General features: G+C 33.8%; 5 protein-coding genes across 11 annotated transcripts; all 5 read left to right on the top strand.

Annotated features, from left to right (window-relative positions):
* Positions 1–1,223: 1,223 nt before the first annotated feature.
* On the top strand, positions 1,224–4,309 carry LOC114192302 (putative prolyl 4-hydroxylase 9). Of its 3 annotated transcripts, none has more exons than XM_028081987.2 (8): positions 1,224–1,527; positions 1,614–1,730; positions 2,313–2,470; positions 3,039–3,141; positions 3,234–3,329; positions 3,550–3,615; positions 3,714–3,833; positions 4,028–4,309. In XM_028081987.2, the coding sequence occupies exons 1-8, from the start codon at positions 1,438–1,440 to the stop codon at positions 4,106–4,108; spliced, it is 831 nt and encodes a 276-aa protein (XP_027937788.1). In that variant the 5' UTR covers positions 1,224–1,437; the 3' UTR covers positions 4,109–4,309. The 3 variants fall into 3 exon arrangements, with proteins under 3 accessions (XP_027937788.1, XP_027937789.1, XP_027937787.1); XM_028081988.2 differs by having other exon boundaries at positions 1,224–1,548; positions 1,638–1,730; XM_028081986.2 differs by having other exon boundaries at positions 1,228–1,548; positions 4,028–4,308.
* Positions 4,310–6,805: 2,496 nt separating this feature from the next.
* Positions 6,806–11,716, top strand: FAR1 (FRS (FAR1 Related Sequences) transcription factor family). 5 transcript variants are annotated; one of them, XM_028081433.2, is made up of 8 exons: positions 6,806–7,008; positions 7,983–10,126; positions 10,216–10,272; positions 10,387–10,455; positions 10,549–10,617; positions 10,719–10,787; positions 10,883–10,939; positions 11,043–11,716. In XM_028081433.2, the coding sequence occupies exons 2-8, from the start codon at positions 8,063–8,065 to the stop codon at positions 11,088–11,090; spliced, it is 2,433 nt and encodes an 810-aa protein (XP_027937234.1). In that variant the 5' UTR covers positions 6,806–7,008; positions 7,983–8,062; the 3' UTR covers positions 11,091–11,716. The 5 variants fall into 5 exon arrangements, with proteins under 5 accessions (XP_027937234.1, XP_027937233.1, XP_027937236.1 ...); XM_028081432.2 differs by having other exon boundaries at positions 6,807–7,008; positions 10,546–10,617; XM_028081435.2 differs by having other exon boundaries at positions 6,812–7,008; positions 10,883–10,933.
* Positions 11,717–12,961: 1,245 nt separating this feature from the next.
* LOC114190243 (myosin-2 heavy chain-like protein) lies at positions 12,962–16,871 on the top strand. Its single transcript, XM_028079050.2, has 5 exons — positions 12,962–13,201; positions 13,961–14,119; positions 14,209–14,381; positions 14,546–16,433; positions 16,549–16,871. Exons 1-5 carry the CDS (start codon positions 13,100–13,102, stop codon positions 16,603–16,605), a joined length of 2,379 nt encoding a protein of 792 aa, XP_027934851.1. The 5' UTR covers positions 12,962–13,099; the 3' UTR covers positions 16,606–16,871.
* Positions 16,872–17,604: 733 nt separating this feature from the next.
* Positions 17,605–18,948, top strand: LOC114189690 (uncharacterized protein At2g23090-like). The gene is made up of 3 exons (XM_028078331.1): positions 17,605–17,827; positions 17,913–17,953; positions 18,666–18,948. Exons 1-3 carry the CDS (start codon positions 17,755–17,757, stop codon positions 18,783–18,785), a joined length of 234 nt encoding a protein of 77 aa, XP_027934132.1. The 5' UTR covers positions 17,605–17,754; the 3' UTR covers positions 18,786–18,948.
* A 2,763-nt stretch (positions 18,949–21,711) lies between these two features.
* LOC114192662 (leucine-rich repeat protein 2-like) lies at positions 21,712–24,320 on the top strand. The gene is made up of 7 exons (XM_028082437.2): positions 21,712–21,982; positions 22,274–22,406; positions 22,584–22,655; positions 23,132–23,275; positions 23,395–23,466; positions 23,561–23,632; positions 23,946–24,320. The coding sequence occupies exons 1-7, from the start codon at positions 21,727–21,729 to the stop codon at positions 24,010–24,012; spliced, it is 816 nt and encodes a 271-aa protein (XP_027938238.2). The 5' UTR covers positions 21,712–21,726; the 3' UTR covers positions 24,013–24,320.
* The last annotated feature ends 571 nt before the right edge of the window (positions 24,321–24,891 follow it).

Here is a 24,891-nt window from a genome sequence, read left to right as displayed (position 1 = left end):
ATTCAAGCGAGTAGTAACCATTCAAGATCGAAGAAACAACCAAACAACGCACTACCCTCGCCTAGCTCCTCGCTCAGGTGAGAGACTCTCGCTCAGGCGAGCCCCCTTCGCCTAGGCGAGGGCTCGAAAAGGGGAACAGTAACCTTACGCGGGGGATCTCGCTTAGGCGAGATCCCTCTCGCCTGAGCGAGACGTTCGCTCGCTCAAAACAGCGTAGGTCACCTGAGCGACTATGCGCGTAAAGTAGCTTGGGCGAGCCTATGTTGATCTCGCATAGGCGAGACATGCTCGCTTGGGCGAGAAAACCAATGCCCACCACTGTTCTCTCGTGCAACAGTCCAACAACATAGCCCAATCAACACAATACGACATTTTATAAGCTCAAAGTAGTAAACAATCAAACGAATCACGAAATATCATCAGAGAAATCATGAAAACCAAAGCTTTAATGAAACCCTAACTTCCCTTACCTGGAAAAGGGCTAATATCGGGCTTCGAGTCTGAAACCAACGGAACCAACAGCTCCAAGAGCATATCTAAGAATTGGGACGGGCGACTGAGCTTAGAGCTAGCTTGACCAAGAGCCGTGAGTAACCCTAGCAGAACGTTCCGAAAGGAAGAATGAGTGTATGAGAGGGAAAAGTGTGCAAATGAGAGTAAGAGGGGACTCTTGACTACTGTAGGACCTTGACACCTTATAGGTCAGCCCTTAGACCCAACAGATTTGGGACATCCCTTCTAATTAAAGGCAAAAAATAAAATGGACCTTAGAAGTAAAATTACTAACACCTTCATAATAATTATTAATCATTATTCTTTAATAGATTGAAAATATAAAAAGGTTCGATTAACAAAACTTAAAAAATAATTTGTTCTTAAGATTTTTTTTTTTTCAAATACGACTGTAAGGAATATTTTTGATCGTTACAAAATATAAATTTTATTTTGAATTTATTTGATCAACAAGAAATTGAAGAGAAGAAAAATAATAAAATTAGTTTTTTAGTTCAGTGAAAAAAAATGGTTAAAAATAGCCTTGAGTTTTACTATATTATTTTTTATGCAGGACAGATATAAAAACTTTTAATCAGTCCTTTAAGTGATATGGATCCATCTAAACCAGAATCAACCTACACATTATCTTGTTTATATGTTTTAAACAAAAACAAAAATGTTTCTGAATGTCGAAACAGAACAAAAAAAAAAGAAAAAAAAAAAACCTCCCGCCATAGTTGCATTTGGTGACATGTTGCGTAGAAACAAAGACCTGCTACCAAAGCCAAAATCTTTAGTAATCTTCACAGTTATGTCTTCCTTCACACCCCAATGGGTAGTTGCAGAATCGCTTGAGGAGAAAAAGTACAGAGAAAAGGACAAGAAGAAGAAGAAGCTTGCATTGTTTTAATTAATTATTTATTTTTTCTGTGACGAGAAACGATGAAAGGCAAAATGAAGAGTTCCAAACTGAAGTTGGGGATACCTGCACTTTCCTTCCTTTGCTCCCTTTTCTTCGTTGCTGGCTTCTTTGTATCTCCTCTCCTATTTCAGGTTTCTATATTGCTCTTTCTTTCTTGGGTTCTTGTGCTTTCATTATTCACTAGCAACGATTTCAGGATTTGGACGATGTGGGATCAAAGTCAAGAATACTCCAAGAATCTGAGAAGAAAGTATGTGAACCTGTTGAGCATGGTGAATCTGGGGAATCCTTTTTTGATTCAATCCCTTTTCAGGTGAATTCCCTTTGTTTTCTTTCCTCTGGGGTTGGATCAGTGGATTTTGGTTTAGTCATAATTTGATGTATGTTATCTGATGAATTTACCTGATTAAGGTTTTGATGATATGATAATGCATGATGGTTCATAATTCATATGTTTTTTAATGAATAATTGGCCATTAATTACTGATGTTTCTGGATTGTCATTAGTGCCTTTGTTCGTCAATTTTTCTGCACTTGTGATATCATTAACAATTTAGCAGTAACTCATCAGTTGTTGGAGGCACTTTTTCGGGAAAGGTTTTGTTAAAATCTCTTACAAAAATAGGAAGATACGTTAACTTGTTGGACATTGCAAATGTGAAGATATATCGGCTTTGTGGAATAGGATTAGCAATTGCTGGATTGTACATGGCGTTAGTAAAAGCCATCCAAGGTACATTTGATTAATTAACTCATCACTGGTTTAAAAGTGGATGGCATCTATTTGACATAAAGATTCCAAATAGAAATTGCTGTTTTATGTAGTTTGTACTCAATTCTGCTTATGATCGTCACTTCATTTGTTTCAGTGTGATTCCCTTTTTTTCTTTTGCAGATTTTAAGTTGGAGACCACGGGCACTTTACTTTCCAAACTTCACTAGTGTGGAAGCATGTGGGCAAATAATTGAAATGGCAAAGCCAAAACTTGAACCATCAAAACTGGCTTTGCGGACAGGAGAAACTGCTGAGAGCACAAAAGACACTAGAACAAGGTACTGTTTTGAGCAAACCTTTTTCCTATCATCTATTGTAATATATGTGGAGCAACTTTTTGGACCTCTCACAGTGAGAAAGATGGCCTAACCTATGATACATGGATGGATTGATACGTGAATAGGAGAAAATACATATCTGATACAAATTTACAGTTTGATACCTACACAGAATCCATATTTAAGTTTGTATGAAAATCCATAAAACATACTAAATATACAAGTGTTATTGTGTAAATTCAAATTAAGAATATTTCTTCTAAACATTACTGAAATAAAAATTATGAACTATTTTTTATTATTTACATGTGACATTATCAATCTCATTGTTAAACAGTTCCCTCTTAAAGATTCGATGTTTCTATATTTTTATATCATACATATTTACATATTGCTCGTAGTTATATTGTAAATAAATGCTTTAGAAACCGCTTAACTCAATTTTTGGTAAATAACTTCTGATACATAATAAAGTTAAGAATGTTACATATGTTAGAGTAGATACACATTGACGATGAAGGTGAGACATTTGTGTTGCTGCTATATGCTAATTTTTCCCTGGCAACAGTTCAGGCACATTTATCAGCGCATCAGGAGACAAATCTGGCATCTTAGACATGTTAGAGAGGAAAATTGCTAAAGTTACAATGATTCCAAGGAGCCATGGGGAAGTATGTCACTTTCCTAAGTATTTTTGTGACCTTCCACAGCACTGTAAATGTTCATGTATGAGTAAAGCCGGAATGCTGTCACAATTTTGCAGAAATTCAATATATTGAAGTATGAGGTTGGCCAGAAATATGATTCTCATTATGATGCGTTCAACCCAGATGAATACGGCACTGTTAAGAGCCAAAGGGTATACTAAGTTCTTAATGAGTACAACTTGTCAAACACTTCGTTCGTATGTTTTCATAGGAATATGCAAGTATAAATTTATCATGTCATTTCAGCAATTCCCTTGTCTGCTGGATCTCTCTATGATGAGTATGGAAAACAATTTGTGGAACTTGCTCAGTAATGTTGGCTATATGTTTTATTCTTTTCTGAATGTGTGACTTTACTGGTTTATCATGCAGATGGCTTCCTTTCTGTTATACCTATCAAATGTTGAAGCTGGAGGAGAAACAATGTTCCCTTATGAGGTGGATTTGGAAATTAATTACTGTCACTAACTCTAATATATTACACTGTCAAATCTTGACTTGATTTTAAGTAATCGTTTAAGTATTCAAATTTGCAGGGTGGTCTGCATATTGATACGGATTATGATTACCGAAAATGCATTGGTTTGAAGGTTAAACCACGACAGGGCGATGGACTTTTATTTTATTCACTGTTAGCAAACGGGGAAATTGATAAGGTAATCTTTCATTTTCAGATGTATGAATATGATTGGCGTTACTTTTACAATACGCATGGACATAGAAATTTTCATTAAGCTAAAGGAAAATCAAATACATGCAAAAACTTAGAAATGTAGTAATTTTCAGAACTTAGTGCAAAGTTGTTATTTTGTTGTCAAACCCACTTCTGGTTTTCTGGATATTTCTGCAGACTTCTCTACATGGAAGTTGTCCGGTGATTAAGGGAGAGAAATGGGTGGCAACAAAGTGGATTGATGATAAAGAGCAGTGAAATACTATGATCTAAATATTGCGTAAATTGGGTATTGAAATTCATATCTTCTAAATTTTTCAATATTTGTATTTTAATATTTAATGAATATTATAATTTGGTCATAGTTATGTTACTTTTGAATAAAAATATTGTTTATGTACACTAAATTACCTTAGTTTGTCTCATTTGTATAGTGTCTTTATCATGATATGTCACTAAATTATTTTATAGCTTCCGTGCAATAATACTTCATTATAGAATCTTAAGATTCATGATTCTCACATGTTCACACACATAATCACACATTCACGCACATGATCACAAATCACACACATGCCTATAAATCATAATAGGATATTAATCTTGATCCATGATAGATCTAATAATAGTGCGTTCTTCAATCTCTGTTCTTTAACCTCATTTTTCCAATCTATCAAATCTATCTCTTTGCCTTCTTTACTCCTCTTACACTCTCTTTCTTGATGGCTTATTGTGAGAGAATCTTATGACCCCAGACTTATTGTGAGAGAACCTTATGACCAGAGACAGAACCCTAATATCTTTTTATAAGTCAACATCCATCAAGTTGGACTAAACTTTATTTTATTTTATTTAGACTTTTCACAATAACCAATAGATCTTTATATTTTATTAAATCCCAATTAGACACATCATAATATTTCAGATGAGGCACATAATAGAATTAATTTGTTAATTAATTCTAGCAATGTCTCTTACTATAAATGTAATACCCATTTGATTTTATTTAATAAAGATTACCGAGATGTTATAATTCAAGTTAAATAATAAATTATTAGTAATAAAAGATGTTTATAGAAATTACGTATTGAAAACTTGTAAAAATATAACATGCATTGTTTAAAAATATGTAGTATAATGAATCTCACTTAAAATGAAGTAAAAGTTCTAAAGTGACTTGAACATTAAAATGTCTTTGTAAATACTTTAAAAAAACTAAAATTCTTGAAGCAAGTTTTTACCTTTCAATCCAAAAACAGAAATATGTCTAAATTTCATAAAAGTTACCAACAACTTTGTAACCACATTCGATTTTTTAGATTTTTTTCCTCATATTGTAAGCTTAAGAATAAATTTTTAAGGACCTGTCCCATAAAACACTATTTTCATAAACATTCACGACATTTGGAGTAGTTATGTCATAAAATATAATTAAATATAGTGAATCAAGTTGTTTTTTATTCTAATCCATATTTTTTCTCTTATACCATTTGCATTTTTAGTCTCTAATAGAAGATTAAAACCATATTATTTGTTTATACACCGAATAAGTTTTTCTAAGAACTAAACTAAAAACAATAATATTTTCGAAACCTGAAAAACATTTAAGCTGCAAACAAATTAAAAATGGACCAGGATAAAATATCAATAAGGATTACATTTGGAGGAAATCCGTTTTCGATGCCACTTGATGAAAAAGAAAGATTAAAAGGAAATAGAAAAACTAAAGTGGTGAGAGAAAAAGTTTTAACTTAGTTTTATTGTTATTATATAATAATACTATTAATAATTATATATTATTATTATTATTATTATTATTATGTAATATTACTATTATTATATAATTATTATTTAATGTACAGGGATTAAACAATGATCAAGTTCCAACCAGTGACCATTTTCAAATTAAGTTTAAACTTCAGAAATCAAAAACATATTTTTTTCAATTTTTGTGAAAAGCGTCGGCCTAGCCGACGCTAGTTTTTTTTTTTATAAAAAAAATTAAATAACACGTGGCATGTCGTTTGTTATTTTTAACTCCATCCAAAAATAGAGACTAAAAACAATGATTTTGAAAGTACAGGAACCAAATAGTAACCAAGTTTTGACCAGGGATCATTTCCAAATTTGGATCAAACTTAAGGGACAAAAACATATTTTTCCCATATTTATAATTGATGGAAGACTTTTAATACATTTTATCACGTCAAATAATATATTTACCGAGCATGAAAATAGAGATTAATTAATAGTTTCATAAAAAATAAAATAATAGGTTAAATAAATTACAAATTTTCTTAAAATAGACTCTAATTTATGATTTTGATTTCATGTTAAAAAATAACTTAAAATTTAGCTCAATCTTGTATAACTAATTTTAAAGTAAAATTGATTTTATCTATGAGATTTCCAACGTAAAAAAACAATGTAAATACAATAAGTAACACGAAAATAAAAGAATAGAATTAACGTACAAATATAACTTTACATATTATTCTTATTACGCACCTTTTATTTTTTGAACTGCATAGCAAAGATCAGGGTAGTGATTTCTAATAATTGAAATAGTTTCTTTTACTCAATTTTGATTTACTTTTATGTTCGTTTTCAATAAAAAAATTATAAAACTGATTTTAAAATATTCTTATTCTCTCTCGTCTTCATTGTATTTAAATCTTACTCATTATATTATTTTTTAAATTACTTTACATATTTTTTTGAATATAAAGAATTTTTTTAAATTAGTTTAGTTTTAATTAATAGATTAATAGAGATAAGTGAAAGAGAGACGGAAGAGAGGACAAAGAGTGAGTGAGCTAAACGCAATGTCGTGCAGAGTGGGGAGGAGAAGTTTGTACACAGAAATATGAAGAGATCGAGCGTGTGTCACGCGCTACGTCGTCGTATGGATGAGAAAGATAGAGCGAGGGACGCGTGTGGGCAAGGAAGACAAAACAATAGAAAAAAGAAATAAGAAAAAGAGAAAGTGGCAATAAGACGCGCCGTGAGTGCAGAGTGAGAGACGAGCGAGTGAACCAAGCGAGTTGAGTTGCTCTCCGATCCCATCCACAATTCAACTGTTTTCCCCAAATTTCAAAACCCTAGCTTTCCCACTCGCGCTTTTACCCACTCGCGCCTCGTGATCTCCCGCTCTTAAGGTTTTTCCCTTCTCCCTCTTCCCTTCTGCTTATCCCTCCCCTTTTCAATTTTCTGTGATTTTTTCTACCAAAGTTTTTTATGTTCTGTCAATGCTCACGTACTAAACCTACTTGCTCAAACACATGTAGGTTTTCTAATTCCATTCACTTCACGCACATTTCTCACATAAAAGTTCTAAATTCACTGAGAAAATATATACTTGTAGTCTAAGAAAAGTAGACCCACCCAAACCTACAAAGCTTGGGTAAAATGTGATTTCTCAACGAAGAGCTGGAAACTGCGTTTTGCTCTCTCAGTTGTCACTATCAAACTATACTCACTCAATGCGTCGTTTGTTTTCTGTCGAATGATCATTCTGTGCTCACTGGTAAACAAGTTTTTCAGTTTAGCTACAGCAGTAGCTGGCTTAGCTTCTTCTATTATCTATTTTCCTACGGGAATTTAGTGTTACTGGTGCTGTAGTTTGGATTGTTCGTTTAGTTGTGACTTTCTTGCGTAGTTGATTTGTTTCAACTCTTGTTCTCTAGTGTCATTGGGGTTGGGATTTAATATAATGGACTAGGCTCCCTCTGCGTGATTAACAATGTTTGAATTTCTACTGAAAGGGGGTGTTCACACTGAGTATTTCATGATATCTAAAGTAGTAATGTTTCAGAGGATAAAAAACAATTTCTTGTTCTATGATTTTGCACACTTCTTGGAAAGGGTGCCCAGACCTGGAAACATCTAGAACCTTTGTATTTTCTTACTTGTCTAAAGTCAATTTTTATTTTATAACACCAGTCCTTGAATTACCTACAATCTCACTTGTGACATTGTTATCTGAGTTAGTTTAAGTTACCTACAATTTCACTTGTGACATGCTTATATTGCAATGTGTGCATCCCCTATCCTGTCAAGAATCACTGTAAATTTAATATTTGGATGACTACATTTTTCTGTGATAAAAAACTTTTTTATTTGTATTTTTCAGAGACAGGTAGCATCCAAAGTGCAATTTATAGTGTAGCAGGTATTCAGGAAGCAGTGCATGGTAGTGCCGTAAGTGAAAATATGGGTGATGCACTGAATGAAGTGCAGCACAGGGGTGGTGTACTCGATTCTTCTCCCAAGAGGGACATTGCATTATTTGAAGGAGACAAGGATTTTGAGCCGCACAATGGCATTGAATTTGAATCCCATGAAGCAGCATATTTATTTTATCAGGAATATGCCAAATCTATGGGATTCACTACTTCAATAAAAAACAGCAGACGCTCAAAGAAAACAAAAGAATTTATTGATGCTAAATTTGCATGCTCTAGGTATGGAGTTACGCCTGAGTCTGACGGTGGCAGCAGTCGAAGACCAAGCGTAAAGAAAACAGACTGCAAAGCTTGCATGCACGTGAAGAGAAAGCCAGATGGAAAATGGATCATTCACGAATTTATAAAGGAACATAATCATGAACTTTTACCAGCTTTGGCATATCATTTTCGGATTCATAGAAATGTGAAATTAGCTGAAAAGAATAATATTGATATCTTGCATGCTGTTAGTGAACGCACAAAAAAGATGTATGTTGAAATGTCAAGGCAATCTGGAGGCTGTCAAAACATCGGGTCTTATGTGAGTGATATAAACTATCAGTTTGACAGAGGCCAGTATTTGGCTTTGGAAGAGGGAGATGCCCAAATTATGCTTGAGTATTTTAAGCATGTGCAGAAGGAGAGTCCCAACTTCTTCTATTCTATAGATTTAAATGAAGAGCAGCGCTTAAGAAATCTATTTTGGATTGATGCAAAAAGTATCAATGATTATCTCAGCTTTAATGATGTGGTTTCATTTGATACCACTTACATAAAAAGCAATGACAAGTTGCCGTTTGCACCTTTTGTTGGAGTGAACCACCACTCGCAGCCTATTTTGCTTGGATGTGCATTGGTTGCTGATGAGACTAAACCGACATTTGTTTGGTTAATGAAGACATGGCTTAGAGCTATGGGTGGGCAAGCTCCCAAGGTTATAATCACCGATCAAGACAAAGCCTTGAAGGCAGCTATTGAAGAAGTCTTTCCGAATGTACGTCATTGTTTTTCTCTTTGCCACATACTAGAGAGGATACCAGAAAATCTCTCTTTTGTGATCAAACAACACAACAACTTCTTACAAAAATTTAACAAGTGCATTTTTAAATCATGGACAGATGAACAGTTTGACATGAGATGGTGGAAAATGGTCAGTATATGTGAACTCCAAGATGATATTTGGTTTCAGTCATTGTATGAGGACCGGAAAAAGTGGGTGCCGACTTACATGGGGGATACCTTTTTAGCTGGAATGTCTACACCTCAGCGCTCTGAAAGTACGAGCTCTTTCTTTGACAAATATATTCACAAGAAAATTACCCTTAAGGAGTTTGTAAAACAGTATGGGATAATTCTGCAGAATAGGTATGATGAAGAAGCCATTGCGGATTTTGAATCATTGCACAAGCAGCCAGCACTTAAATCTCCTTCACCTTGGGAAAAGCAAATGTCAACAATTTATACACATGCAATATTTAAGAAATTTCAAGTTGAAGTTCTGGGTGTAGCTGGTTGTCAATCTAGGATAGAGGTTGAAGATGGAACTCTTGCAAAGTTCATAGTTCAAGATTATGAGAAGGATGAAGAGTTTTTGGTAACTTGGAATGAAATGAGCTCAGAGGTCTCTTGCTTTTGTCGATTGTTTGAATATAAAGGTTTCCTCTGCAGGCATGCTTTGAGTGTTCTTCAACGTTGTGGTTGTTCAAGTGTTCCATCTCAGTATATCTTGAAGAGGTGGACGAAAGATGCCAAAATTAAGGAATCAATGGCTGATAGGACAAGAAGGATACAAACTAGGGTGCAGCGATATAATGACTTGTGTAAACGAGCTATCGATTTAAGTGAAGAAGGATCATTATCTGAAGAGAATTACAATGTTGTTTTTCGTGCACTTGTTGACGCCTTGAAGAACTGTGTGCTGGTGAATAATTCCAATAACAACGGTGCAGAAACTAGCAATAATGCCTATGGCCTTCGTGAAGCAGAAGAGAATCAGGGTCCTCTCGCTTTGAAACCAAATAAAAAGAGGAACGCAGCTAGGAAAAGAAAGGTCCGTTCTGATTTTTGTGGTTGATCTGCATATATGTTATTTTGGCTTTCGTGAAGATCGGGAAATTGATTTGAAAATCTCTTTTATAGGCACAATTAGAGCAGGATGTTATACTTGTTAATGCTCAAGATAGCCTGCAGCAAATGGTTTGTGTTATTTACGTTTCAATCCTGATCTATTTTAGTTTTTACAAATCCAGAGTGCATTTGATACGTTGAAAATTGTTATGCTTCTTGTAACTCGTGCTTTCATTCTTTTAGGATAATCTCAGCTCGGATGCAATGACCCTTAATGGATATTATGGTACCCAGCAGAATGTGCAAGGACTGGTATATTATACTTGTCGGTGAATAAATGATTACATATATATCATGTACTTTAAGAGTCAATGCCATGATTAATAATTTTGGTTTTTGTAGCAGGTACAATTGAACTTAATGGAGCCGCCTCATGATGGTTACTATGTTAATCAACAGAGCATGCAAGGCCTGGTAAGTTGTCCTAATGATGATTATAATTTGCAGATACGAGTTTGTCATATATAATTGTATTTTAACAGAAGAAATATAAATTGATATTCGTATCTTCGTAGGGTCCTTTGAATTCCATGGCTCCAAGCCATGATGGGTTTTTTGGAACACAGCAAGGAATTCATGGACTGGTAGAGTACTTTTTTTTAATGCAATGTTGGGAAGTCAAATTACTCGATTAACTTCAACATGATGAAAGTTAGCTAATTTTTGTTGGATCATGTAGGGAGGGCAATTGGAATTTCGTCCAGCAACTACTTTTGGATATAGCCTTCAGGTTTGCGTACGAACTAGCCCATATACATACAGTACTATCTCCATATACTATGGAATAAAATAATTTATGCTTTGTTTTCACTGTCTTTATCACATAACCTTGATTGCAGGATGAACCTGATCCCCAGTTTCATGGCAACAGTTCAAGAAATACTTAGATTTTTTTCTCTTCACTGATATGATAGTTTCCTTAGAGGCCGTCAAGTTTCTATGTGGTGACTGAAAAGACGATTGGAGGAACATGGGCACTTCGTTGTCTTGATACAACAGTCTGTACATAGTTTCTTTAACTACATTAACAACTGAAGTTTTTGTTCACCTCACATCTTGACAACATTTCAGCATCCTGTATTGTACATTGAAGAAGTTGCCCATTATAATCTAGGTTAGGCATGAGCTCCAAAGTCTGTCTCCAATGAATATATGAATGAGTAAAAATCTCTTGCTTTCTGCCTTGTCTTTGTTTCTGATGGCACAAAAGTGGGGAAATCAACTGTTCTCAAATTGGAGTGAGAGGATGTCACGAAATCCCGTGCTAGTATGATGAGAAAGAAGATATTCAGTTTTACATTTGAGGTGTTGGCTTGTGATCGGAACAGTTACTTTTCATGATAACCAGAAGGTGTCCATTAGAACGATCTGTATAATCAGGTATACGTTTATATAGTGAACTTTTATATCATAGCTTACTACTACAAGATCCTTTTCTGAATATCGTTCTCACTATAGTAGTATTCATGTTGTATCTGTGGTGAATAGGATAATGTTAAAAAAAGTTTCTGCATTCTCCACCCTTTATTCTTAACCCTTCGAGAGAAAAGCTTTACGAGTTCCCTTGTATGTAGTAGAACGATTTTGTTATTTGTTCATCCACATTGGAACCATGTTAATACAGTATAACTGATTCATCTAATATGGTTTATGTTTTGGAAGGATTTCGCCATAGTTTACGTGAAATGTGTAAGTGGTGTGTATCCAAAAATATAAGCCAAATGTGAACAAACAAATAAATGTAAATGTATTCGAGCTATATTACTAATAAAATTATCTATTGAAATATGGAAGTGATTAAAACTTGCTATCTTAAGAAATTTAATTAATAGAATCTTATTTTTAATCTCGATATTTTAATACTAGTTAAAATAGTTAAAGAACTTAGTTTTAATAGAGAATTAATTCAGGAAAAATAGATATTAATTTAATATAAAAAATTATAAAATATGAATATAATTAAGTAAAAAAAATATTTTATTTAAAAAAATTCAAGAAATAAATAACAACATGAAAGGGTGCACCTAACCAATTATTGTTCAAACAATTAATATAAAAACTATTGTTCAAGCGAATATGTGACACCATCTATTGATAACTGTGTATTTCTTTCAAAACCACCAACTAGCAGTGAGTGGGCATGGATTTATATGCAATAAATTTGCTTTCGTTTCTAAGCAGGAATGAAATAAATGCAATGTTTTCTCCTCTTAAAAGTTTCTACAAATAACAATTTGATTTTCCATGTCAGGCAAATTTCAAATTCTTAAAAAGAAATTATGAAATAAAAAAAAACATAATTATATTGACTTATTTAAAGTAATATACAATGAGATTTTGTCATTTTATATAAAAAATCATTGTAAACTTATGTGATGTGTAAAAAAAAGGAAGAAAAAGAATGAGATAAGGTATGATAAAGTGAAACTACAATAGGGAAATCCAACCCCTGGTGATATGTGATGTACTTTTTTAAATTTAAAATTCATAAAATTAATATAAATATTAAATTTCCACTAATTATAAGAATAAAGTAATAAAAAAAAGGAGAAAATTTGTAGCTTATGTGTTTCCATAAAGATATTGCACAGTATAATCTAGGAATATAATGTTCAAGTTAATTTAAATATAAATATGTTGAAATAATTGTAAGGATAGAAAAGGAAAATAATTAATAATTTAAATGGCCGTTATAGATCAAGGCAACGGCTAGTTTTCTATGTGCCATTCTCTGAAGTAAAAGGAGGGTTTCATTGCGGGAAAACTAAACGTTACTTCATCTTATTCTTAGTTTAGTCGAATCTGAAACTCAGAAGTTCCGTGCATCTGATAGAGTTCTGCGAATCTGAGAGTGAAAGTAAAGACTAAACAGGTAGTGTTCAAGAGTTCTGATGTGATGGAAGTTGGGTGCAACTCCGGCTCAGAGAATCACTCCCCCAATGCCTCTGCTCCTCCTCTTAATTCTCCTACCGCCTCCGTCAATTCCAAGATCGGAAAGGTAAGCTTTCAAACCTTTTCGTCTTCCATTTCGATATGCAAATCGGTTGTCTTTTTGTTTTTATAATTTTCTACATTCCTTGTTTCTGATTGGTGTTTACTGATTCAAAACACTAACCTGGTTGAGCCACTGATCCAAGACTAGTTCTTTGCGAAGCCCTAGTAACAGGGAGGGCCTTGTAGGTCGTAGAATTACCTAATATCCAGGTGGAAACTAACAATTTAGACTCCAGTAATTCCAGAGATCAGTGTTGTTTTAGAACTGATCTTAATGAGGAGTTTCTTTTATCCAGTATAATGTTTGAAATTGGGAGACTTAGGATGATCTGAAAGAACGAACCCCAGGGTTTGAAAATATCTAGCAAATTCATGTTAGAAACGACAATTACATCAATCAGGATAATTTAAGTGCCTAGTTAGATACGTGTTGCATTATCCTATCACTTCAAAATATATTTTTTTTTAACCAAAATCAGTTTTGCGAACATACACTAAGTAGCCGTGTGAAGTCATCTGTTAAAGAGGAGTAACGCCACCTTGGAAACTTGCTTCAATGAAGTAGTTTCATTTGAAGAAGTACGCACAGCTATCATCAAATAATTTGATAATTCAGGCTGATTATGACATTATTTTCTAGAAGAGTTCAATAAATAATTTTCATGTTTTGCAGCTCTATTTATTGATTTATTTGTTATTTATCTATTTGTACTGTAAATAAATTGTTTGGCTGAACTGTGTTTTCTTTTACTGAATGGTGCAGAATAAATTTAGCAGGGAGTCCGGTCAATCTATATCAAGTGCTCTTAACAAGTGCAAATCACAAATTAGAAAGCCTCCTCGTCGTAAAACTTCGCCTGTTAACTGGTTCCCACGCAAAAAAGGGGATACCTACATGAATAGGAAAATTAAGATGCTTCAGGTTTTGCCATAAACACATATATTTGTTACTAATAGTATTTCGTTTATTATTTCTGAATTCCTATGCTAACACACATTTGACCTTTTCAGGAAGTAGATGGTATAAATTTGACGCTTGATCAGACTCTAGGCAGTTCTAACCCACATTATTCAAGAGTGCTGAGAGAGAAAATGGCAGCTAGAGAAGCGGCGCATAAGGCAATGGAGACCCGAAGAGCTGCATTAGTGGAAGCCTCTTGGTGTCGTATTTTACGTTCTGCCAGGTAAAATTTTTCTGCAAGCTGTAGTTAGCGTTGCTGAATTCTAATTTGTATACTGTATTTTAAGTGGTGCCAGGTAAAGTTTTCGGGAAACAGCCTTGCTGATCATTGTCGATATCTAATTTTATATTGGGTTTAATGTCTGTTTTTGGTATTGTTGTTTTCAGGATTCCTAGTGATGAGGCCGAGGCTCAACTCTTAAAGGCAGAAAAAAGTGCGGAAGAAGCTTTTGGGACAGCCCAGGCCATGGGTGTTATTATGTTTGACTTGCCAAACTGCCCTAGGAAGCTTTGCCAAACAGAGACATCCTCTGTTCATGGAGAAGGGTCATATACCCATGGTGTTACTGCATCTTTTGAAACTGCCTTTGAGGTGGACAGAGAAGTGGCTGCCGCAGTCAAAACTGCACTTATTAGGCTTGCAAAGTGCACTTCATTTAGTAAAGGTGAATTCAAAGAACTGCTAAGAAAAATTAGTGAAAACCCAGATACGGGTGAAAGTAATCAGGACCTGGCTGAGTTCTGTTCAGAGTATGAATCTGAGTCCGGGTCAGCCTCTCAAAAGAGTGACTTGAACTCCCCAGAGTTAGATTCCAAGAAGCCTTTTCTTGGGAAAAGCAGGGGGAGGAGGAGACAGTCTCTTGAGAACAGAATAAAACTCTTGGATATGATGATAGAGAGGTTAAAATGTTTTCAAGAAGATGAACTTTCTTCTCTTGCCACCATAGTTGCAACTTATGGTTTGAATGCTTCCTTGGCTGAAGTGCAGAATGCCAAACTGCTCAATCTAGACTCTTCAACTGAGTATTCATCCTCTTCAGCGACTAATTTTCCAGCGAGAAGAATGTCATCGGTGGTATTGGGAAAGTTAGCCTTGGATGTGACAAGAAAGAAGCAAATTGGGCCAGAAGTACCAAGCCTAGACAAGTTTTTAGTTAAGCACGTGACAAAACTTGAAAGAGAGGTTTGGGAAGCCAAACAGGCCCGAAAGATTGAGACAGAACCAGTCAGGGATAGCTCTCGTAGTTCTGTTGATGAAACTCCAGCAGAGAATGTACCTGATTTGGGAAGTATTCTAGTGAAGAGTTATTCAAAATTAGAGAAAGACATCAAGGATGCAAAAATTAAGTCCGGAAAGGAGATGTCAACAGTTCTAAACAGCATGCCAAACAGGCAAAAGGATCAAATAGAAGTACCAAGCTTAGATAAGGTCTTAGTGAAACATGTCTCAAGACTTGAAAAGGAAGTCCAAGAAGCAAAAAACAGAAGAATCAACGAGAATAAAAGTTTGAAGAAAGAATTTTATCCAGATACATCTGGTGAACTGGATTCAACTTTCTATTCTGATGAAACATTGTATAAGAAAGAAAACATAAATTCGAATATAGGGTTCAATTCAGGGGAAAACAAAGATGGGTTGGAGAAAATACTGGTAAGGCCAGTGCACAGATTGGAAAGAGAGAAGCTGCATGCTTTGTCATTGGGAAGCCGCGAAAACTACAAACAAAAAATGAATCATGAGGCAACAAATGTTCCAGATTGTGAGAGCTTGGATAAAGTTTTAGTAAAGCACGTCTCTAGACTAGAGAAGGAGAAAACAAGGAGCAATCTGGAGGAAGAATGGGGCCAAGTTAAGAAAAGCCACAGAAACATCCATTTAGAAACAAATGAAGGCGGTCTGGATCAGGTGTTGGTTAAGCATAAATCCAGACTGGAGCAAGAAAAGATGGTTGCTGCACAGCAGCCAGAGGCCTCAGTTAGTCGTTCAATGACTCGTCGTGAAGCAAAGGAGAGAGAGTTGCAAGAAACATGGGGAGGATTGAGCTTAGGAAACTTCCATTTGGAAACATATGAAGGTGGTCTGAACCAAGTGTCGGTAAAAAATAAATCCAGACTTGAGGGAGAAAAGATGGTTGCTGCTCAGCAGCCAGAGAACTCGGTTAGTCTTTCAGTGTCTCGTCGTGAAGCAAGGGAGAGAGAGTTGCAAGAAGCTTGGGGAGGACTGAGCCTAGGAAACTCCATTAAACCTCGTGTCTCTAAGCTTGAACGAGAAAAGGTTAGTCCTATCTAGTGGTGTAACTCTAAATTCCTTTCATGCTTTTTCATTTTTACATTGACAGTTGCAAAAAGTTATTGACTCTGCCCAATCTGCTTTGCTTGGTAATTTTTAGGCTGCCTGGATTAAAGCCGAAGAGGAGGAACAGAAGCAAGCAATGAAAACATTTTGATTGCAATATTTCGTATAATTCATTCATCCTTGTTGATAAAAATGTGCTAATACTTCATGTATTTGGCAATTGTACTTCAGCTTCCGACATGTTGTTTGATCCATCTCATAGTCGTCCCTTTTGTTTGATTTCATCCTCTGCATTGACAGAGAAGTCAACAAAATTATAAAAAATGTGAGCAACTTAGTCAATATTTTGTCCCAGGATTTTGTAAGTCTGTCCTGTATTAAATATGGCAATGCAGAAATATTGTCTTTACACAATTATTTGAAAAGGAGCCAACTAAAAGTATGTTTTGAATTTTTATGACTCTGATTATTTGATCAATGGAAAGCAGAAAATGAAAAAAAAGAAGAAAGAAAGATAGGATTAGAATCTTGTCTATCTTTTTCTTCAAAAAATTTACTATTTTAATATAGTTTCTTCAAAAAGATTATTAAAGTGGACTTATAAATATTACAAATTTGAGTTAATTTTACTTAAGAAATACGATTTCAACATTTTAATACAGGACCTGTGTTTGATATTATACGATATTCGTAATTAAATTGTGAGTAGCTTTTACTTCTTTTTCTTTTAATTTCACTATCTCTATTATTTTTTTCTTCTTCTTTATAGCAGAGTTGTGTTGATGAATATCACTTTAAATACAAAAAAATTATATGTCGTATATATTAAATACGATTTTCATATTCTGTAAAAAAAATCAAAAGATTGAAATAATTGTAAAACGTATTTTTTTTAAAAAAAAAATAAGAGAACAAAAAGTCCTATTTTTGAAGCTGGACTTTACAATTTTATAATCTTTTTGTCATTTGACCATTCTAATATTTTTTTTCTTAGAAATTATGTATTGCAAAATTTTGCTAATTTTTTTCTCCATTCCAAGGAAACCACTCACTACCACCCATTTATTATATATTTTAGTATTATTTCATCTAGATAAAAATTATTAATTATATAGAGGATAGTTCTAGAACGGTCGGTGAGGTGGCATGGGGGATTATTTAAATTCCAGGTCACAGCATTGACAGTGATAAAAAAAAAAAAGCTTCATAATTAAGCTACTTTCACTTCACTCCTTCCTTTCTTCTCACTTTCATCAATCCATTGTTTGTTCTGTGTTTTTCCGATCATAACAGAACAGCCATGGGAGGAGGCAATGGCCAGAAATCCAAGATGGCGCGTGAGAGAAACATGGAGAAAAGTAAATCCTCCAAAGGTATTTCTTCTTTTTTTTTCTCTTCAAATTCTCGTTGTTTCCTTCTCTCCTTTTAGATCTGTCTTTCTATTTTCTGATTCTGTAGGAAGCCAGTTAGAGACCAACAAGAAGGCCATGAACATCCAGGTACCTACTCCCTTCACCCCCACCCAATCCCATTCTTTCTTTCTTTATTTTTTTTTTCTATTTCAATTCACTTTTCTAGTAGATACAATCATGATTATGATAAGCTTAAGGACTTTGGTTCTGCAAATTGTGTCCCTAATTGCCTCTCCTAATCATATCTGCTTATTCTACTCTACTTTATTTGTCCTCACTCTCTGAAATTTGTTTGGTACTTGTTCAAATTAAACTTGAACCAAGTGTTGTGGAGTCGGTCTCATTGAAGCATTTGGAAGTAGCTTTGCATAACACTAAAATAAAGTCTTGTATTTGTTCCAAATCCACCCCTGAATTGAAGTTTATGTTTGTTTGATGAAGAGTAAGACAGAACACGTCTTTCGAATCACATAACCAAAACAACTTTGATTGCAAATTTCTGAACAAAATTGTTAAAACCAATTTTTTTATCATCTGCTGTCCAAACAAAAACAGGATTCACCTTTGGTTAAAATCGACTCTACAAAATTAATTCTACATGTGTATATATACAAACATGCACTCAAGTAGCTTAATATATTTCAACAAGAGTGAGTGTTTATAAAAAAGGTGTATTAGGAGTATACTCTTTTGTAGACAAATTATTGAATCCGTTTACCTGTGTGATGACTTCTGTGGGCGGTGTTGTTGGTGGCTGTTGAAATTGATGAATCTCGGGGACAATGGGTAACGAGTGCAGTGCAAGGTGTGCATGCAGACATTCATTTGTACCACTTCAGAGGTTAAGTGCCGGGAACATGCTGAAGCCAAGCATCCCAAGGCTGATCTCTATGCTTGTTTTCCGCATCTTAGAAAGTAACCATTACATTTTGTATAACATGCCTATGTAATACTGCCTTCACCTACCATATTATGTTAACCAAACTATCCATAACAAAAATTTCTCAATGCCAATGTCAATGACAGCTAATTCTAAGTTAATCTGAGATTAAGATTATGAATGAGTTATGATTTCCTCACTATTTTTCTCTTCTTTTTTTTCCTGGTCCTGTTACATCTCGTTGTCAAAGATTTCAATTGGTTATTTTTTTATTTCTCATCTCTGTGGATCTTTACTTTCAGATGCTCACCAGTCTTATTAATTTGGTTTGATGTCGGATGAAGGTAAAATTAAATATGAACACGTGATCCACATCCAAATCAAACACACAATTATTTCCTCTATGAATTTGTGTACTTGCTGGTGGGTGGGAGACTGACAGGGATGGGTAAGAATACCTATTGAACAGCTTCTTAAGAGCATAAGAGTATCTTCATCCTAATTGTATAATCTGGGTTATTACAGCTGTGTTTTGTTCCTGTTTTTATCTTTTTTTTTTTTAACTAATAGAAAGAGAAGATTCATAGTTCCTTTCAATTGATATCTTATTTAACTGAGTGAAAAGTAGTCAATACTTGTAAACTTTGTGTAAGTCCTCTAAAAGAATTAAGAACATAAATAAGTGTTTTGTATTATGAAATGGATAAAAATAGGAATTATGAAAAAATTGTAAAATATAAAAAAAAATATAAATGTCTTTTAGATGTTACAATGAATATAAATAATAGAGAATTAAAATTAAAATATGAAATAAATTTCCCTCTATTTTTTACTTTATTTTCAATCAGTTATTTTCCCTTTTATTAATATTACATCTCATTAGATTTCTTTGCCTGTGGCAATCTTCAATATAAATTTTAACTCCTTAGGGCCCTTCTCATCAATTATCAATTCAACCACGTACTCACTGAACAGAAGCATAACTCGCCTATTCATAGCTTTTTCCTCCGTTCATTTCTTCTGTAAGTCACATAAAATTTTCACCAAAATTCCAATATAATAAATCGAATCATTATAAATTACTCTTCAAAGTAATCCCCACTCACCAATCTCACTTCTTGTTTTGTAGACATTTTATTCTCAATAGGTTTCTTTTCAGACACTGTTTGCATTGTGACCGATATTTTGAAGTGTCAACCAAAAATCAAATTTAATAAACGAAAAATAAAAAATACTATTCAAAGTAAATAATTTTAACATCAAGCTGCTTTTTTCTTCTTCTATTATTTCTTTATATTTTCGTTTGACAAATTAAATAGTAGCATTTGTCATTTCCTCTTGTTCTTTTAGAACCAAAAACTATTCAGAATGTGAAGTCTTTTCATGTCCTGCTACATTTGAATTTTTTCTTTTCGTGAAGTGGCAGGTATAAATGATTTCTTTTACCACGACAAAAGAAAATGGTGTTTGTAAAAATTGAAGATTCTTTTCACCTTCTAATCTATTCCAATATCCTTTCCCTGTTCGAGAGAGATCACTGAAGATCTTACATGTGAATTCTTATTTTTTTCAATTTTAACTCTCCACCTCAAAATCAAAAGATTTTTTAATTTATAACATTATTTCTTCTTTTTATTGCAAAAAGGAACTCCTCGTTTTAAACTATTCAAACTTATGGTATAATCACAAGTGTTTGTGATTTTTCATTTTTCGCAAATGATTTCTCTTTCAAACTTTTCCATTATCAACTATATTGAATCTGATGGTTCATTAACTCTCCTTCGTGTTGTGTTTGGATCCGTTATTGTATTTTTATATTATTGATTACAAAACTTAATAATACTTCTCATTATAACAATAATAACAACATTCTCCAATGAATAATGATAATATTATAATTGTAATAGTAATAATGCTAATAAACATATAATAACAACATTAATAATAAATTATAATTTTCTAATTTTAAATAATAACATTAATTTTATTTTAACATTATTTCTCTAATTTACATTTAAATTTACATCACATTTATTATGAAGAATGAAATTGGAATCATATAATTTAATCTATTAAAATTAAAAATAAGATAAATTTTACTAATTATATCATACATAATTTTTCATAAACTTTTCATTCAATTTAACTTAAATCACATTATCTTTTTCTTAATTCAAACAATAATCTTCACCTATAAATCAATTCAAATCTAGTCTCCAAAATTTATACCCTAATCCAAACACACCATATCAAACCGAAATTAAATTGTGTCCCATGCTTAGAATTGTCGTATTTAAACCAATAGGATTGAATAAGGGTAGCTAGAAATGTTAAAAGTAAGATTAACACAATAACGTGAATCATTGAATTCGAACTGCGCACGGTGCGTTTTGTTCTCCTACTGTAGAAATTTTGCAAGTTGAACACACCAAACGTTTGAATCATGAAATAGTAGATGCATGTTCAGAAAGAAAGAAAGCTAATTAAAAACAGTACCAAAAGAGGAATAGTCCAATCTAACCAATGCAGAGTGGCATTGAAATTTGAAACACAGCATCCGAAGCTGACCCCTTCTTCATTATCCACAGTAAAAGACACAAAGTCCACAACTTTCATTCCAATTTAGTGGAGATGTTAGGTGGGAAGAAGACACTAATCAGTAATCACGTTTATGGCCATGTCCACAATTTCAGACAGGTTAGTTCTCAGTGCTCCGTTCTGTCCTGCAGTCAATACTGTTTCCTTCTCAAGTAACCATAAACCATGTAACAAGTAACACCAACAAAACAATGAATAATGATGATAACAATAAGTGCTTCTAACTCGCAAGTCACCAAGTTCCATAGATGGGGTGGGGTACCCCACAGAACGCGCTTAGAAGACTCTATCTCACCACTTACTCCACTCAAATCTCACACAACCCATGCGTGACTTTTCCACTCATCATCCCCCATTTGAACCATAATATAATAATTTGACCATGACTCACTCTTCTTTTTCCAACCACTGCCAACTTGGTCCACTTTTTTCTTCTCTTCTCTCTTCTTTAGTCCTTGCCCTTCACCTTTTTTTCCTTCTTCTTTCCAAAGTCTACATCTTTCTTTCTTACTTTCTCTCATTCAACCAAAAGATTGCTCACAAAGGAGGAATAATGGCAGTGACACCTTTCATTTCCCTCTCTTTCTTCTTTCTCTTTCTCCATTACCCCCTCCTATCCCTCTCAACCAATCCGGAAGGTATGCCCTACTGCTTCGTTTTTCTCAGTTGTGGATGCTCAATTTCGTTTCTCAACAGTTAATGCCAGCTGGGGAACTTAATCTTCAAAGCTCTTCTTCTTATGGCTAGATCATGTGCTGTTTTGTTTCAATTGTTTGGTTTTCCTTTTTTTCTAATTTTTGTTTTGGGAATGGACATACTTAGTTGCATATTGTGTTTCCAAAATTACCAATTTTCTTTGGCCTCTTCTTAGCTAGAAAACGGGCTTGGTTTGGTCTCAATAGTTTGATTTGATCCAAATTACTGTGTAGGGAATGCTCTGCATGCTTTGAGAAGCAGGCTTTCTGATCCCAACAATGTGTTGCAGAGTTGGGACCCAACACTGGTTAATCCCTGTACTTGGTTCCATGTTACCTGTGACTCCAACAATCATGTGATTCGCTTGTAAGAATCCCTTTGTCCTTTTCTTTTCTTTCTGTTTGTTTATTCTGCAGATATAGGTTTTTTTCTTTTGCCTGTGACTCCATTCATCATGTTTTTTTTTTTTCTTTTGAGTCTTTTGGTTGCAGTAATTTGGTTCGGGCTTTCTAATAAGTTGTATAATTAATCTTTGGATTTCAGAGACTTGGGCAACTCAAACGTTTCAGGGACCCTGGGCCCAGAACTTGGCCAGCTACAGCATCTTCAGTACTTGTATGGTCTTCTTCCCTTGCCTGTGTTACAGCTCAGAAACAGTGTGATTATTTCAGAAACTAGCTCCTGTTTGATCTGTTGTTTGATTTGAAATGCCATCTGACATTTTTCAAACAGTGTAATTCAACAAGATGAACTTTGAATTTTATTTTGTGCCAGTTTACATGTTTTTGTCCCAGGCTAGAGTTAGGAGAGTACCAAATTATGGACTACTCCTACAATTTAATTTAATGGCGTCTTGCACATGTTTGCAGATTATTTGTAGAAAATAACCACTTCAATGCCTAATTTCTCTCTAGAAACTGATAAAAATCAAACCATTGCTTCTTTAAGCTAAGTTGAACCAAACACATGCAGGGGCAACTAGGTTATATTTTTGCTTAACCAAATACGCATTCAAAATGCTTTTTTTTTTTGTGGGGTGGAGGTTAGTTTTGCAAGAAACGGATGAGAGATTTTGAAATTCTTGTTTGCAGGGAACTCTACAGAAATGACTTAACAGGAAAGATTCCTGAGGAACTTGGTAACTTGAAGTCACTAATCAGCATGGATTTGTATGATAACAAGTTGGAGGGGAAGATTCCAAAGTCCTTTGGAAAGTTGAAGTCACTTAAATTCCTGTAAGCGAGTTTATGTTGATTTGCCAAAATCTTGTTGACCTTTTGTTCTTGATTTTTGTTTTCACTGATGCATAAATTGCTGGCTGTTTTACTAACCCATTTTTGCTTTGATGAATTAGGCGGATAAACAGCAACAAGTTAACAGGATCCATCCCAAGAGAACTCACTCATCTCACTGATCTCAAAATCCTGTGAGTTTTCTTTTCATATTGTTTTCTGTTCTTGTTCTTTTATTTACTTCTCTGATTAGTTTTATCAGCTAATTTCGAACCTCAATTTTTGCAGTGATGTTTCTAATAACAACCTATGTGGAACAATACCAGTAGAGGGCAATTTTGAATCTTTCCCAATGGAAAGGTATACCAACTCTATTTCATTGTCATACCATATTCTTAACAAGTGCCTTAACAATTCAAACATGTTTTTGACAAACAGACAAGGTTTATCATTTAGAACTGACAACACATTTTCTTGCACCAAGCATGTAAAACGTCAATACCAAGACGCATAATTAGTGTCATTTTTCTGTTAGAAACTTGGATTCAAACACGAAAAACCAGAAATCATCAAGTGCTAGCTTTCTTGCACTTCATTTGTATAATTTTATCCTAACGATTTCAACACTAATCTAATTGATTTAGTATTTACGAAATGTTTCTCCTTGTTTCAGTTTTGAAAACAACAGGTTTAGTGGTCCTGAACTGAAAGGACTTGTTCCATATGATTTTGGATGCTGAAGAAAGATATAAGTTGCAACAAAGAGGCTTACTTTACTTAAGGAGGGAGTATCAGAAAAGGGAAAGGATGGTGTTAATTGCCCATCAAAATTTCCTCACCATTTTTACACTATAAGATGGGAAAAAGTTGAAATCTGTGTTTTTCTTATTTTGTTACATAGGAAGAAGTGATTTAAGAATGTTCTGAAAAACAATTGTGTGTAAATAACATTGTTAATGATGTATGTTTGACCTGAATATGAATCTAAAAGTGTCAGGCTTGTATGTCGATCTATCTAATAACATCTTTCCATGGCTTTATGGCATAATTTTGCAGTAAGATATGTATAATAAGTGAAACTAAAATACCTCTCACAGTCACACCAGAAAGATTCTTTACTTTTTTTATGAAGAAACTCGTGAAGATTCTTAACCATACAAAACATTCAAAAATTAAATCAATCTTTAGTTAAAGTATTTTAGATCTACTAAAGTTTTGATGAGGGCATATTCCAAAATGGTTAAGTTCTCTGATAAAATCTATTAATAGTTTCTGAGCACTCAGGACACAGAATACATTGCAAATAAAGACTCAATTGTAATAAATCAAAGAAAATAACTTTATCTAATCCAACTTTCAAATGATAGTAGTATAAATCAAAATCAAAAGTACAGCAATTTACACGTAGTATAAGTAACAATATTACACAGCTTTTAAAATAAATTACTTGTTTAACATTTAAAAATTTAAGATTTCTGTATCTGCATTTTGAGAGAGGAAATAAAGCTATAAAAGTGACTATCTGCTTTGGATTGCAACTATGACTCTGCATTGCCTTTGTGAGAAATGAAAACTAAGAAAGTTGTGCATTATTTTAGAAGAAAGAAAACTAAAACAAA

The sequence above is a fragment of the Vigna unguiculata genome, chromosome 7 (assembly GCF_037176805.1).
Source record: "Vigna unguiculata cultivar grain cowpea cultivar isolate G323 ecotype 2 chromosome 7, ASM3717680v1, whole genome shotgun sequence".
NCBI lineage: Eukaryota > Viridiplantae > Streptophyta > Magnoliopsida > Fabales > Fabaceae > Vigna > Vigna unguiculata.
Note: the sequence above shows the minus strand (reverse complement) of the source record. Positions and strands in the feature narration are given on the sequence as shown.

Excerpts from the sequence above, each read along its gene's own strand:
- FAR1 (XM_028081432.2), top strand. The coding sequence starts at position 8,063 with ATGGGTGATGCACTGAATGAAGTGCAGCACAGGGGTGGTGTACTCGAT. Across the intron at positions 10,456-10,545 it reads AGCAGAATGTGCAAGGACTG|CAGGTACAATTGAACTTAAT; the intron begins GTATATTATACT and ends TGGTTTTTGTAG. Across the intron at positions 10,618-10,718 it reads AACAGAGCATGCAAGGCCTG|GGTCCTTTGAATTCCATGGC; the intron begins GTAAGTTGTCCT and ends GTATCTTCGTAG.
- LOC114192302 (XM_028081986.2), top strand. The coding sequence starts at position 1,438 with ATGAAAGGCAAAATGAAGAGTTCCAAACTGAAGTTGGGGATACCTGCA. Across the intron at positions 3,142-3,233 it reads TTCCAAGGAGCCATGGGGAA|AAATTCAATATATTGAAGTA; the intron begins GTATGTCACTTT and ends ACAATTTTGCAG. Across the intron at positions 3,834-4,027 it reads CAAACGGGGAAATTGATAAG|ACTTCTCTACATGGAAGTTG; the intron begins GTAATCTTTCAT and ends ATATTTCTGCAG.
- LOC114189690 (XM_028078331.1), top strand. The coding sequence starts at position 17,755 with ATGGGAGGAGGCAATGGCCAGAAATCCAAGATGGCGCGTGAGAGAAAC. Across the intron at positions 17,828-17,912 it reads GAAAAGTAAATCCTCCAAAG|GAAGCCAGTTAGAGACCAAC; the intron begins GTATTTCTTCTT and ends CTGATTCTGTAG. Across the intron at positions 17,954-18,665 it reads AGAAGGCCATGAACATCCAG|TGCAAGGTGTGCATGCAGAC; the intron begins GTACCTACTCCC and ends TAACGAGTGCAG.
- LOC114190243 (XM_028079050.2), top strand. The coding sequence starts at position 13,100 with ATGGAAGTTGGGTGCAACTCCGGCTCAGAGAATCACTCCCCCAATGCC. Across the intron at positions 13,202-13,960 it reads TCAATTCCAAGATCGGAAAG|AATAAATTTAGCAGGGAGTC; the intron begins GTAAGCTTTCAA and ends TGAATGGTGCAG. Across the intron at positions 16,434-16,548 it reads CTAAGCTTGAACGAGAAAAG|GCTGCCTGGATTAAAGCCGA; the intron begins GTTAGTCCTATC and ends GGTAATTTTTAG.
- LOC114192662 (XM_028082437.2), top strand. The coding sequence starts at position 21,727 with ATGACTCACTCTTCTTTTTCCAACCACTGCCAACTTGGTCCACTTTTT. Across the intron at positions 23,276-23,394 it reads TTGAAGTCACTTAAATTCCT|GCGGATAAACAGCAACAAGT; the intron begins GTAAGCGAGTTT and ends TTGATGAATTAG. Across the intron at positions 23,467-23,560 it reads CTCACTGATCTCAAAATCCT|TGATGTTTCTAATAACAACC; the intron begins GTGAGTTTTCTT and ends CAATTTTTGCAG.